The 16,016-nt window shown below is 37.8% G+C and overlaps 1 protein-coding gene across 1 annotated transcript; it reads left to right on the top strand.

The window, feature by feature from the left end:
• Positions 1–5,699: 5,699 nt before the first annotated feature.
• Positions 5,700–15,704, top strand: LOC102223119 (metalloproteinase inhibitor 2-like). Its single transcript, XM_005801452.3, has 5 exons — positions 5,700–6,059; positions 13,971–14,071; positions 14,156–14,264; positions 14,388–14,512; positions 14,599–15,704. Exons 1-5 carry the CDS (start codon positions 5,930–5,932, stop codon positions 14,794–14,796), a joined length of 663 nt encoding a protein of 220 aa, XP_005801509.1. The 5' UTR covers positions 5,700–5,929; the 3' UTR covers positions 14,797–15,704.
• Positions 15,705–16,016: the final 312 nt, after the last annotated feature.

Raw genomic sequence — 16,016 nt, 5'->3', positions numbered from 1 at the left:
TTTACTCATCTTGTCTATGTTAATGTGTATTGTCCCTATCAGGAAAAAGTTAATATGTAAATACACAGGGGGTTATTAAAAGTGGCACACATATCTTACAGAGATGATGGGATCCAATCCACTTTGTCACATCTGGACCATTGTTACAAGTGTTTTCAGAATCGCCTAAGCATATGGCAAGTTAAGAAACAGATATCAGCTTTAAATAGGTGGTCATGATGGTTTTACTGGAAAAAAATAGTTCTTCTAAATTTTACAGTGTCATTTCTAGGAAAGGTAAATGTCTTTTCTCTTTGCCCATCAAAGGCTCTTTCAAACTCATTTCTAAGCTCTACAAAGTAGATTAAATTACAAGTCATTTCAAGAGCTGCCATCAACATGGCTGCAAATCAGGGACTGGTGTTATTGTGTTCTGCAGAGGAAATGACTAAGTAATCTCTTACGAACGTTTACAGATGTTCATGAGGTAAAAGTGAAAGTCCCTGCGAGCGTGCATGTGAATTGCCCAACAGATCTATTGTAACACCATGAAGACTTGCAGGAAACATTGTGAAACCTTTCAGCATACTCACAGTGACTAATGTGGTCTGACCCTACGTTGTACCACAGGTCAAACCAGTTGACCCTTGAGTGTGTGATGTGGTTATGTTATTTATTGTTTGAGGATCTGTAAAGCAGATGTTTTCCCACCTCCGTTATGTCCCTCATGAGGTTCGTAAGACTGATTCACTGTCCTGTATTGTCACTGTTCATATGTGTATGGCTGCACTGATGAATGGAAAACTCTTCGGAAATCCCCTGTGTTTATGGATGGATAATTGGTTGAAAAGCTGCAAAACGGTCAGGTCATGCACAAAGTGTGCAAGCACCCGGGAACAGGAGGCGTGAGTTAGGATGTGGGTCTCTACCACAGCACCCACCAGTTCCCCACAATGAGACCCTCTTTTTATGCCTTATTGAGCTCTTCCTTTAGAGACTATTCCTGGCTAAGAAAGTCTGTAATTTAAGGCATAAGGGCCAGCTCACCGGGCCAGCTTAAGGCCCTTTTTAGCATTTCAAGAAGGGGGACTGCTTACATTGCACTTCTTGGACGAATCCACCTCATTACAGCAAAATTAAATCCAAATGTTGATATAATAATGCAGGTCTTGAATCATGTGAAATGCTGTGTCTAAAATGAAATCTGCAATGCGGAAAGATACACAGAATGGTCAGGTCGCGAGGTCATTTCAAAAATGCCCAGAAGCTTGTTGACCCAGTGTTTCAGCATCTTTGAGAAAAGGAAGCTGAATGTTTGGAGAAGGGACAGGCAGGTTATTGCCCAGAAGGCGGCATCTGGTGCCCCTCTGCTGCCTCCAGTAAACCTCCTGAGTGAGACAGAATCAAATTCCCAACAAGGCGGGATGCGTCACTTCCTTTCGTGTTCCTTGATCTCTGTATCACACCCTGACATATGTGTTATTGTCCCTGATACGCCTTTTGTTTCTGGTAACTTCCACGCTGTTTTCGAGTCACACGACTAACTAGGAATTTTCCTAATATAACTGGCTCCACTTTTACGGGTAAGTGAAATGGAAGTACACAAGAGGGACGATACACTGATTGTGTCATCCTTTTGCTAGTTTTTAGTCAGGCATCCAGCGAGAGACCTGTGGAAAAGAATCGAGGAAAACTGCTAAACTATGAAAAACAGTGGAAATATTTGCCAGAGTGGCGAGACCACTGACAGTGAGCAGCCAAATATGATGTCAGCGAGCAAAGCAGCCACAGTCCTTGTTCCATCTTTTCCCTTCTCTTATTTTTATTGTCAGTCATCACCGCTATTAAACACAGCAATTCCTCATCTTCCAGAGGCACTGTCAAAGAGGTGAAGTTTCCAATAAACGAACAGTCTATTTCTGTCCATGCATCTAGAAATAAAAATAATGTAAGAATATGAGAATATGCTTCTTCTACAGAGAAATAGAGGCCTTTGGGTTGGTTACGCTGAGGGACTTACCAGATTGAATCTATTAAGCATGAGGGGATGATGTCACTGTTCACCACCATGCCAAGTCTCCTACAGACCTCTTTGGTTTTTCAGAAGTTCCTGATAGTGAGTCTACATGCATAAACACTCTCACTGAAACAAATCATTGATAACTGCTGTGTGGGATGAGCAGTTATCTTCAGCATGCTATATTGGGAAGGGAACTATTCAGGATTACAGTAAAACATTCTCAAAGATATTAGGAGAAAAAACGCAGCTGCTGCTCAGTATTGGAATGTGGAAAATAAAATCCAAGAAAATTGAATTCTTTATAGACGCTGGTAAAGAATTCAAAAATAGACATTGTTTTACTCAATAAAGTAACAGCACCAACAAAAATGTATATTCTCACTGTGGAAAGCACTGGGAAATCCTAATCCCTAATTGCTAGTCTTACCCATTTTTGGCTGGAATAGGTTCAGTGGCATTGCCTTTTGCCATCTTCTAGTCTCTGACACAGTTCTAAGGAAATTTTGCTTCATGCCTCACTTTCAATTGTGAGACCTTTGAGGGGTTTTCTTGTGTGTGCAGCCTTGTGAATTTTCCTAAAACCGCCTGGCTGAACTTTGCTCTCATTTCTCCAACGATCTCTTATAATACAATTTTTTGAAACGTAGTTGCCTCATCCAGGTCAACTATGTAAATCAGCAGAAGGAGCTATAGTCCAGTAGCTTGCCACCATCGGTGTGTGAATGTGTGTATGAACGGGTGAAACACTGAATGTTTTATGAGGCACTTTGGAGTTCTTTGTCCCTAGACAACCACAGGCCATTTACCATTAGTTTGTTTGTTTGTTTGTTTGTTTGTTTGTTTTTTGTGGCTTTTTTTCCTTTTAAATCTGCTTCAGAGCAGAATGAAGGGGTCTATGAATGACAGCTAGTTGCCCATGTTCTGAGGAAGTAACATTGTCTCATGCCATCACACTATCAGTACTGTGTTAAATTGTTTATATATTGTTTATTCTATTTTTTTTCTGAAATGCTGTGATAGTTAAGCAAAATCCAATAGGACAAGTAATAGTGTTTCTACTGTTGAAACCTGAAGTCAGCTAATGAAACCTGCAATGCTTCAAATGTTGCTTCGAGTTCTTTGTGATGTCCTGGGCTAATTGTTACAGGTGTGCCAATCTGGTTATCCTGCTGCTCCTTGTTTTCCCCATTTGTAAATGATGAATCTCACTGTGAATTGGTTGAGTCCCATAGCCTTTGAAAATGTTTTTCAAGTGAATGGATGTTAAGAACTTTGTTTCTCTGTTGTTTGTTAATTTCTTTAGATTGGGGCATGACCTACCACTTTGTATCATCTTTTAGCTTACTTCATGTTGTGAGACTAGCTCTATCTGAGTGATTTGTTGTTTCCACCGACCATTCTGGCAGTAATCAACAGGGAAATCAATAATATAATATAAAACAGTAATCAACTTGTGAAACTAAGCTTTATAATAACACGTGTTTAATCAGTTTATTCTTGGTTTAACAAGGGAGGAACTACTTTTTCACAAATGGCCAGGTTTGGTTACTTGGGTTTTTAATCCCCTAAAACAAATTAAATTACAATTTCAAATTACTAGTTTTCTCTTTCTTGTATCTTTGTCTGGTATTACTGGTTTTCGTGAAAAGTCTGAAGGAAATAAACAACTAAACTCAAGAAAAACTGCGAGCAGCAGCAAAGTTATAAGCCGAGTTACTAATCCACATATTGTTGGATGTAGCTTTGTTATAGAGTTGGACAAAAATAAAAAGAATCTGAATCCACCATTTTTGTTTCTGTTTATGAATATTCACACTGCTGTAAGGTTGGCTGTTGCAGAAAGCTGAAAAACAAACAATTAAAATTTCTAAAAAATATATTGCTGGGTTTTTTTACTATGCTAAAAAATATACTTAATCATGAAATATTAATTTTTGAAATATTAATCTTTAGTGCACAAATGGTCGGGCATAGTTTAACTTTATAATCTTAAGAAAGTTGAAAAAGGAAAACACGGCATTTTGGTTTAATGACGTCAAAAAGCATTAGTAAGAGAAACAAAATCCTATACTGTCTTAGACAAACATTAAATACTCTATCAGTAAGAGGCGCTGTTTCTTCTTTTCAATTCAAAAGTGTTCTGTGTATTTTTCACCACAAAAAAATACATGAAACAAGAAAATATCGTAAACACATGTCAAAAACTTTGAAGAGTTTAGATGAGAATATTGATGTATTTGTTTGTTTTATTTTATTATTTTTAGGGTATTTGAGCATGCACTCAAAAACTCTCAACCGCACCTTATACGGGCAGTGATGTCACGAGGGATGACGCATTAGTGCCGGTTGAGGTTTGGAGGATGTCAGAATAAGAGAATTCTGGTTAAGTTGCTGGATACTTTTTAAATTTTAAATATGAAGGGAATCTTAATCTAAGTTTCTGCTCATCCAGCTTCGACCAAAAAACAGAAGAAGAAAAAAACAGTTTGTACTTCAATTTAATGTTTTGTAGTTTGGAGTAATCAGTTTCTGATAAAAAATAAAAATAAAAAAATAAAAATCCAACAAATCTAAATGATTCAAGAACATTTAGGATAAACACAAAATTCAATGAGACTTATCAACGGCTATCCACTTTAATGGTTGCACTTTCACTGCATATGAGCATGATGTCAAAATCACCTTATCAAAATATGAGCATGATGTCAAAACCACCTTATCGACATATGGGCACATTATCAAAGAACAAACTTTACTAGAACAGGTTAACGGTGTCAGACTTTTAGAAATCATATCTACTTTTTTTTTGCTGATGAGTTTGTTTAAATTTCTTTATCTTTTCTGTAGAAAACAAATATCAGAGCACATTTACAACAATTTTGCTCCGCTGCTCTTAACATGACAGAAATCTTCCTTACTGGTTGTTGACTACTAAAACTTGAGATGTCGGTCTTAAAACTATATATATATATATTTTCACGAGTATGAGTGGACAAGAAAATGTTTCTAAAAAAACGTGTGAGCCTTAAGCTAAAAACGCTCGTCCTTTAAATGGGCAGTGACGTCAGCAAGCATTTACTTTGCTAGTTCAAGTTCAGGTGTGAAGAGAACCTAGAATTTCACAAAAGGGATCAAACTTTTGGTTCTGTTTCCCGGTGATTTCATGTGAAAACATGTGAAAAGAAATTCAAGCCAATTTAAAATGTCTAATCAATCGTTACAACCCTAAACATAATAGCTTGTAGTCATTATATTTGTGTTTCAAAAAGAAAGACAACTGATGTTTTCCACCTCAGGTGTATGACCAAAAATATATGCACAAAGCGTGCACACTCCAGAAAGTTTATCCTTATTAACATTCTTTTTTCTTTCTTTTTTTTTTTTTTTTTTTTTTTTACAGAAACATGGAGACCAAACCAGGCAGCCATCTACGGGACACAGGTTAAGTTTAGTTCAAGAAGTCATAGATTTAAGAAATACAGTTTTTTCTGTCTGTATGTAAAAAGGGAGAAGGTCAGACGTTGGAGTGTGACTTAATTACACTTAATTGCACAAAATCCGGCCTCTTCGTGTAACTGACGTACGTCAGATCGGAGCTGACGGAGTTCTCCCTCACATGTGAAAAACTGGGAGGCCCTGACCTCTCAGCTCGCCGCCCTGAAGAAGAGGCGGAGCCTGATGCCTGCAAATAAAACTCGCCTTTTTTCTTGTGGAAAACAGACAGGGATCAAGTGTGATCGGCTTTGCAACCGGAAAGACCCTCTGCTCGCCCCCACTGGCCGCCTCATACTTTTGACAGTCAGTCTGCGCCGTCTGTTCTACAGCAGGGGATCATTTCACGTCTTTGTTAGGCTTTAGTCTTCACAGGGTACTCTCCACTGCGCAACCGCCTTCTTCTAAACCCTCTTTGTAAGTTGAAAGTTTTTAAAGATGAGCTGCACAATGAACAGCTGTTTGGTCGCTCTGGCGATCCTGTTTCTGTGGCGCGTTGAAGAAATGGCAGAAGCCTGCAGCTGCTCCCCTGCGCATCCTCAACAGGCATTCTGCAACTCAGACGTCGGTGAGTTGACTTTACGGCTAATATTTAATACAACTGTTAAGCAAAAGATGCATTTGTTTATGTTGCACATAAGTCGTCCACTGTCTCTCGAAAGAATGTTTACTTTCTATTTACGGTAAAAAATGTAGGAGGATTAAGTTTTCTTTCCATGTCCCTCCCCTTTTACCCAGCTAATCATCTGTTGATATTCCTGAATCTTGCATTTGCATTTACTGCACTCTCTCATATATATATATATATATATATATATATATATATATATTATAGTCAAATCACATGCTATAAGGTGAAGTTTAAAGAAATACCGTCAATCTCCTGAAACGTTTTTGCTACATTTCTTTTCTCTGTCTTAATTGTGTTTATATAGCGCACACACATCATCTCTGAAGTCTGACAACGTTGACATGTTGTAGTATTTCCCTTTGATGTTCTGTGCAAACATAGAGATTTGGCAACATATGAAAGATTCCTTATTGGCTATTTATTTTTTCCTTTCATTTTCCGAAGGTGAAGTAAACATTTTGCCTTTTACAAAACACTGCTCGTTTCTTCCTTTTAAGAAATACCTTGAGCTAACAGGGACCAGCTTGTGCTGTTATTTGAATTAGGGTTTCTGAGACACACACACACACACACACACGCCCTCTCTCCTTACTCCCTAGCAGCCTGAATGTGTGGCATTTATACACAAGAGAACTCATTTAGTGATTTTTCCTTAGCCGTGGGATTCCACTGCTATGGAGATTAAAGAAACTTTTTTTTTTTTTTTCCTGAAGAATTTACTGCCAACGAAAGGCTGGTTTTGCTTCTTTCTTTTTGTCGTTTAGATGGAGCAGTTTGATAGCTGGGAACAGGGCACGAATGTTTCAGACTATAGAGCCCAGTTTTTGCTACATCAAAAAGGCGAATATTTCAAATGATGTTGCATGAAGACGATTTTACTTCTTTATGTGGTTGCATCATTCCGTGAGTGTTCCAGTGTGTGAAATGGTTGTTTTGCCATTGCTGGATAAGGTTTACAGTGGGGAAAAACCCAACACCTCTAATTACAGGTATCCACCTAGCTACCTGTTGACTTTAAGTGAGCCCTCGCCCCCTCTCTCTTCCTGAAATGAGTTAGTCATGTTTAATCGTTGTGAGTAAATAGAAGAAATGCATTTTTACTCTTTAACTCACTTTGTAGCCACAGGCTTTAATATGTTTTAATAGGCTTTTATGTGGCAGAGCTACACAAAGTAGCACATCATGGTGAAATGGAATGTAAATGATTGCATGTTTGTAAAAAAGTATACAAGTACCAATAAAAATCTTACACTTGTACCCCTAAATGAAGCCAGTGATGTGGCCGGGAAGCTAATGGTAACTCCTGCGTAAGTGCCTGTGAACCGGTCAACTCTAACCCTTGCACTCCAGAAATCGGACCCTTGGAAAAGTCGTGAGAAGAGAGACATTTTTGAAAGAAAGCTCCCCGTTTGCAGTTTCTTTAGGCCGTGTAGGAATCTGGTGTGCTGGAACAGAAAAACCTCAAAAACACGCAGGACAGCAGATGCCGAGGACCAGATTAAAAACCACTGCATTAAAAGTATAAACTGTTTGTTCTGTGGTAAGACTTACAAAGGCTGCTGTCGGAACATGCTGCCCTTTGAATGACAAAGGTTACTTTGGTCAGATGAGAGTGATGAGACATTTTGGTCTCATCACTGCAAAAGGCTGTGTAGTGAAACACCAACACTGGACATCACATTGAAGACACTACTGTCACACAAGGTGATGGCAGCATTATTCTGTTTGCATGTTTTTCTTCAGTAATTGGCTGAAATTACTAAATCCTCTAAATGTAGAGGATTTATGAAAGAAAACATTTAAATTTGGGGATGAGGTTAACCTTCTGTCAGAACAACAATCCTACTCATAAAGCCACCGCTACAGGAAGTGGTTTACTTAATAGCATTTTCATGTCTCTTATGATGCATCTGCCTAACTACAGATGCAATATAAATTCAATTATTAATCTGTAGTAAAACCTGACAAATGATGTTCACGGTCTGTCTGTATTCAATATGATTGAGTCTGAGCAGTTTTCCAAAGAGGAATTGTCAAAAACCATGTATCATTTTCCCTTCATTTCACTGTTGCACACTATTTTGTGTTGGTCTCATAAAATCCATTGACACTTGTGGCTGTAAACCAACAAAATTGTCTCTGTAAGGCACTATATGTATATTTTTTTTAAACCCAGACAGTGTGGAGCTCTGACTAAGCCAGGATGCGGATAGTCACCTGAACTTCCTGACTGATTCATTGAATCAGAGTCTTTGAGGTCAGGTCCTGACACGACACTAACGCTGACACCTCCGCTGCAGCTTCAGCACCATGGATAGACCCTTAAAAAAAAAATCTAAACTTAAAAAGTCTGGGAGGTCGTACTCACTAAACAGAAGGGTTATGAATTTTTTTTTTAGTGCTTTGATTTAACTCATGGTCCACTTTGTGAGCTGTAGAACATTTATGTGAAGATGAAGCGTTGAGAGTAATACATCTGTATAAAACTAGCTTGGTATGCAGATTTGCTAAATCTCAGATTTCTTAATTTGCCAAGATATAGGGACGGTCAGAAGGCCAGCAGTGCAGAACATTCTCTAACACCAGTTGCTCAACCTCCTGCGTAGAGGATCCTAAAAAATGTAGAAATGGAAACATTTCATCACAATTTCACTTTAAGATGAACTCCTGCAGTGAAGTGACAGTAATGAGAGTCACAATCCACTGATGCAGTCCTTGTTAGAAGCTTTGTTACCATTTTCTTATTGGAGTGTGTCCTTCTTACACTATTATAGCAAACTAAATGCTTAGTTAGAAGCCCTCGTGTCTGTTTATCCTATCATATGGGAGGATGTATCAAAACATTACAGATTAATAAAACTCCATCTCCTGGCTTTTTGCCTGAGGCAGAAGAATGTTCAGGAGCCAGATGGTGTCTTCATTATGCACTTCTGCACTTCTTTAGTTCCTAAAAAAAAGATAATCTCCCTTTTGTACAAGGAGGGTGAATCATTTGAGACCATGAAAGTAGAACTGAGCCTAAACTTTGCTTCCCAGATAAACACACAGCTCTTCAAGCTGTGCAAACAGTGCTGACACTGAAACCAGGAATCTTTACTTCCTTTCTTCCTTTCTCTCTCACTAAAGCTGCCCGAATCCAATGCGTCCTGCAAGCAATAAGGCACTGGATTTATTCAGGAAACTTGTTGAGAGACTTGCCTTCAAAAACAACACATGCAACCACTTGGTAACATCTGCAAAGGGCAGTTCAGGGTTAGTTTATTTTTATGCTTTATTCTTTTTACTTTGATGGTAATTGTAAATTACCAGAACGTTTGCCCAACTTGACTCATGCAGTCAAGATGGGCAACCCTGCATTTCCTACGAAAAGCAAGTCTTGAAAAGGCTTTTCAGTTTCCACTCTTCCAGCTCTAAATGTCTTTACTATGATGTATGGAAAATGTTTCTTTGCTGGACCCATGAAGCTAGGGAGACGCTGCATGATTTATTTATTTATTTTACTCAATTTTAACTAGTTAAAAATTTGCATCAGTCTGCAGAGTAAGGTCAGTTGCCACTGTGCGCTGGCATGGAAAACTGTTGGTGTGAAGTTTGAAGTCTTTCAAATCTCACTGCTGTCATTTTCTGAAGAGCAGAAGAGAAACAGCCTGTCCAAATTCTGAGAACATTTTCTGCTACCTCCACTTACTGATGTGTTTGTTTATCTCTCTTGGACGTTTGACACATTCAATGAGCTTTTGTTAGCCTGATAAAAATTAAATTTTAGCTTGATGTTGATTAAAAGAAATGTATACATTAAAAAACCCTCAATAACTTACTTTGCAGAGGGATTTTTGTGGCACAAAAAAAGTTGTATTTTTTATGCTCACACAGAACTGAGAGTTGTTTGTGAGTCTCTTTCATATTTCTTTCGTTCAGCCTTTGTGACTTTTCAGAGGAAAACGGGTGCAATTACATGACATGCATGTTTCTTTTTCACCTCTTTGGTTTTGTTTTAATCCACTCCCATAACCACAATGCCATTTTGCAAAAAGTTATGTTTATTGTTTGAGTAACTGGAAAATTCAATGCTTCCTTCAGTTCCCAGTTTTGTAAACCTCACAGCCTTCTAAGGGGCTTTGTCAGCCTCTTTCAGTAATTATCATATCCAACCAGAGATGTATATAAATTGTGTACCAGTAAAGGACATCAAATCAATTGCAGCAAAAGGGTTGGAGGAGAAAAAACAATGTGGTATGGGAGTGATGAAATAAACACTTTTGTAGTTTTTGGTGATTATTGTGGGCAACATGGTGGTGTGATGGTTTGCATTGTCACTCCAGAACAAACGCGGACATTGTATGCATGCAGGTTCTTCCCGTTAATGTGTGGGTTTCCTCCCACATTCTCCCTACCCAACCGTTGGGTACGAAAAACAAACCGGGATAGGAAAATGAATGATGATGATATTGGCTAAATTCATGTTATTTTGAAATGGTTGATAGGAAAGTATGCATTTGAAGTTGGGTTTTTTTTTCTCAGTATATTTCTGTTTCTAGTGGCTACAAACCCACAGATCTGACTTTATACACATTTAATTATTTCCCTCAAGGCTTTCAAAACGCTTTTGCCAAGATGTTAACGCATGTCAATTGAAACTCTTATTCCTCAAAAAAATCCCCAAATCTTCAAGATGTAGGTATTTTAAGAACTTGCAATGCTGATATAATCAGAAGCTTTGTGTTTGGATGTTTGTCCATAAATTTGAAATGCACCTACCTATCAATTTTCGAAAGTTCCTGAATCTGAATGATCTTATTCAAATGGAAAAGCATTGCGGCAATCCATAATTAATTCATGATTAGACTTGACTTTAAAAAATACAAAAACGCCTGATCATCTAGCCGGATTTTGGTTTATTTTTTGGTTTATTTTTTCCTTAACTCATCAATGTTCAACTTGAGTAAAACAAGTAAACCACTAGTTCCCTATAGCAGGACAACGTCTTTGTTGGAAAACAGCTGTGTGCTGAAAATCTAAGAGCATCTAATAGAATCTAGTCCGCACAATCTTCCTTGGCTAAGAAGTTGACCTACCTAAGTGTTTTGGAAACTTGGAATTGTTTTTGTTTTTTACCTCTTCTACCCCAATTTTTAACCTCAAAATAATACAAAGTCAGTTCTAAAAAATTGAAAACACTTCTTTTCACTACAGAAAGGAATCAAATTTCTGATTAAACCCTAAGTCTTAAAATATCTCTAAAATCATTGTTGGCCATGGAAATTTTGCTTTAATTAGTGTATATTGATTAAACTCTAAGGAAGCAAGATGCAGCGTGACTTAAGAAAAAAAAAAAGCCACTAGTAATCTATTTTGTGGTAAACTAATTGGTTTGTTTTGATTTATGTATAAAATCTCTTTTAAGTATGATAAATCCTTGAGCTGCAAAAAATACTTCAGATTACTTTTAAAATAGAGATGAGGTGCGAGGACAGGGGTATATGCTTAACCTTGATGGAATAATATAGCTCAACCTAATTTGCAATCCACTACAACAGAATTAAATAAAAAGTTGCAGCCCACACATATTTACAGCTTCATGTTTTTATTCCCTTTAGTCTTGTGCTCCAGTTTCTTTTTCTATTATGGTTTTCCTATGTGTTTTGCATCCGTCCTACTTTGCTTTACCAGCAGTGATCTGAATAATTCTGCACATTTGAGAAAAAGAGGATTATCAATAATCCTCTGCTTGGGCAGAAAACTTCCAAGTGTTTTTCAGCACCTCAGCATGGGTTCCAGAGTGAACAGCTGGGGAGGAAATCTTCAAACAACAGTTTTCTCCTCATGATGAAAAGTCTAAACATTGTTGTCAACTAGAATCTTACAGAGTAATAAATTCTATTCTGTACTTACAAGGAAGTTATTGCTGTAAGGATGACTGTTGAGTGATGTACTCCCATATGTTTTTTAATTGTTGAGCAGCAGCAACGTTTTCTACAACTTTCAGGAGATTAGTGATCTAAGCCCTGGTTAGTGGGTTTAAAATACACTAAATTTTGTTTTGTTTTAAAAATGTATGGACAACTATTTTGTCTCTAAAAGAACTGATCTGCTTTTTGAATTCAAAGGAGAGATCCAAAACTATAATAAAACATTGACTGTATGAAGTGAAAGGATCACAAAGCCTGTGAAGAAAGTCCAAACGTACAATAACTTCTGTCTTGATAACTTTGAGATGCAGGGAATTTAAAGTCGTCCACGCCTTCGTACGATTGATGATCAAGGGAAGGCTTCAAGAAATTGTTAGTTATTTTATTAATAAGGAAAAAAAAGATTTGGATATCACTCTCAAAATGGTGAAAACAAGACTGGGTTGAGAATAGAACTTTGAACTCCTTGAGTAAAAATTGTTGCTGTTGAAGAGAAAGTATGGATTGAGAAGCTCCAGTTGTATAAATAAGACCTGGCCAACCAAAGATCACTCCTCTCAATACCAAGCCCCTTACTGCTCCTGCCCTTATGCCTTCATACTACTCTCTACAGTGGCAAGAGCAGAACCAGAGTCTAAAAGCACCAAGACAGCTGACATCTCAGAGCAAACATAAAATAAGGTCATTAAACATTCTTAAGAGCTGTTTTGGTACAAAGAAAAGTTTAATGATTGCCGTTTGGCTCGAGTCTGCAACAGACTTTAAACAGAAAATTTTAAGTTTTCTAAAAACTTGGAATAAAGAAACTTGGCTCACTTATGAGAGACGGCGTAATTTAAATAGTTGTTCTTATTTGGTAAAGCAGTAGGTAAATGGTGATCCACGGAAATCTGCAGCTGCCACCTTGAGAAAGCATAGACCAAACTGGAATTTGAGAAAGAACATCTGGTTAGCATTAACTCCGTCGCTGGTTTCCCCCTCTTAAAAATGTAAACTGTAAGCCCTTTCCTTTTGCGGTGGTGTTAGGAATTTACAGTAATACTTTATGCATTATGCAGGTAATCCAGAGGTATTTGGTTCCAGTTGGTGCCATATTTTGCGCTGAGAATATGAGCTGCTGGGTTTTTTTTTTTTCTTTTTTTTCCTCTGAGCTCACGAGGGAGGGGCTGAGGCAACACGCATTAAAAAAATAAAGGAAGTGCTTGATTTGCACGTCAGCACCTCTATCCAGATGGCAAAGCCGGCTGATAGAAAGAGGCCTGCAGGCAGGCAAAAGGGAAGATATTTTGTTCAGCTTTTCAAAGACTGCTGACTGGCTTCCTCCTAACTAGGCCTGAGAACCTCCAAGCAGGCAGCACACATTCCTCTCTTTGACTGCAGCTGATGAAACACTCATGTGCTTCTGTCTTCTCAGCAGTTGGCACATGTGAGCCCTCAGATTTACAGTGCCTTGCAAACGTGTTTATGCCCCTTGAATGTTTATATTACTTAAAACTCTACAAACAAACATTGATGCTTTAAATATTTTTATAAGTATCCAGAACTTTTTTGTGAATTGATCTCATCCTATGTTCATTATTTATAAAAATGAGCTTTCAAGTCCAATTACTTGTACAACTTTTTGGGGCTATGTCTCTACCATCTATGCATATATAGACTGAATATATTTTTTGGTCTGTTCTTCTTTGCAACTCCAACTCAGTCAGATTAGATGAGTAGCATCTGTGGAGATCAGATTTCAAGTCACTTTAATACATCTTTGATCTGTATTAAAGATGTATTTAATCTTTGTCTTCCCTTGCCAAATGAAATGGTGGCGATGATGTCTTCAGATATGTTGTTGAAAAGGGATGAAAATTTAGCATTTAGCCAGGCATTGTCAGTTTTTGTCCGTTGAAATAAAATCTGCTCATCTGGGTTGCTGTGTGTGTCTGTTTAGTTATTAGGGCAAAGGTTGTTGGAATGCAAGAAGTTGAGAGCGGCAACGACGTCTATGGGAATCCCATCAAACGTATCCGGTTTGATGTCAAACAGATCAAGGTACGAGGGCAAACTATTTTGATTCTCTTTACAACTACAAATAATCATTATAGTAAATCTGCTTTTTACTCTTTGAATCATCAGATGTTCAAGGGTCCCACTCAGGATATCGATGCCATCTACACTGCACCAACTTCAGCAGTGTGTGGAGTGACCCTGGACACTAACGGAAAGAAGGAGTACCTCATTACTGGTATTATGTTTGCCTCATCTCCAAATATGTGTTTTAACATTTGCAACGTTGCTCAAAATGGATCTGTATGTCCCCTTTTTGACGTTTAGACTTTCTTCTTCTACATTATTTCCCTAAATGTAGGTAAACTGGAGACAGATGGGACGATGCACATCACCTTGTGTGACTTCATTGAGCAGTGGGAGGCCCTGAGCGCCATGCAGAAGAAGAGCCTGACTCAACGCTATGAGACCGGCTGTGACTGCAGGGTACAAACCTTTTCCCTTATTCTGATAAACTTAAACTATGTCTAAAAGTAGCTTTTCCTCACTTCAGTCTCCTTTGAAACCCTCAGATCATCCGTTGCACCTCCATCCCCTGCATGATCAACAGCCCGACGGAGTGCCTTTGGACAGACTGGGTGATTGAGAAGACGGTGAACGGGGAGCAAGCCAAGCATTTCGCTTGCATCAAAAGGAGCGATGATTCGTGCGCCTGGTACAGAGGCAGCGTGCCACCCAGAAAGGATTTCCTGGACATTGAAGATCCATAACTCCTCTTTTATGGAACAATCTGAAGATGGTTGCAGTTTAAATGTTCCAACACACATTCACATACACCCCTACACACACACACACACACACACAAATAAAAAAAAAAATCCTTGTAGACTTTTTTTTATTATTAATTGTTGTGTGGGAGCTCTGGAAAGAGGAAAGCTATTAATTACTTCAGGTTGCATGTTATGAAAAACTCTGCACCTTTCCCCACTTCAACCTTTTTTTGAAGCACTTCCTCATCAACCACTTATTCTCCAGCAGAAATAACCTGTTTAGTTTACCGTTTTATAGTATTTATCCTCATGTGCTTCTCATCTGTAATGAATTAATTTTGCTTTATTTAAAGTGGGATGGAAATGTTTAATGCAGCATTCAGAAACTTGAAATTTTCTCACGGCGTTCCAAGTTTATAGTGCCTCTCAACCCCCTGCCCACCTGTTGGAACAGAGTAAAAATGCACTTTGAGAACCGTTTTGTTTTTACAAACACTTTCAATGGGCAAGTGACACATTTATTCAAACTTTCTAGAAAAAGAAGCGCACATTCTGATCATACTTTTGGCAAGTAATGCCACTGATAAAAATATGGAAAAACAAATGTGTTAGTTTAATATACAGATTTTGTATTAAAAAAGACAAATGAGATCAGTGTTAAATGTCTGACTAAACCTTTAGGGTTGTTGCATATTGAGGTTTTGTAACCAATCATTTTTCTTGCATACATGCTGAAAATAGTTGTCACTTGACTTTAATATAAAATTGTATAATTTTTTTCTGTGTTTTGCAATGTGATATCTTGTGCTGGTTTCACATGGGATTTTGGAGGCAAAATAATTTTGCATGCATGTCCAGCTCAGATTGTTTTTGTACATTTGGCTATTAAAATGTAAATGCTGTGTTAATGTGCTGGATATTGATTATTTCAGTGTTGATGCATGAATTAAGCATTTGTTTGAAAGATTAAATTCTTTCATTTCAGGTGAAAGCAGAAATTAAGCATGACCTTGTGATAACTAATTGCTCAGGAAAGCAGTTTGACTCATAATGGAACAATGGACTTTGTAGTAGCAAAATGTTGCCCCCTAGTGACAAAAACACAGAAAATCAAGCCTCACGAGGCAAATCATGTGTCCAGAAGAGCAGTTTATCTGAGATTTTTTTTTTTTTTTAACTATTCATCATTTTTACTCATTTTAGTACACTAGTGCGTTAAA

Source organism: Xiphophorus maculatus, chromosome 16 (assembly GCF_002775205.1).
Source record: "Xiphophorus maculatus strain JP 163 A chromosome 16, X_maculatus-5.0-male, whole genome shotgun sequence".
NCBI lineage: Eukaryota > Metazoa > Chordata > Actinopteri > Cyprinodontiformes > Poeciliidae > Xiphophorus > Xiphophorus maculatus.
This window is presented reverse-complemented; position numbering and strand designations above follow the sequence as displayed.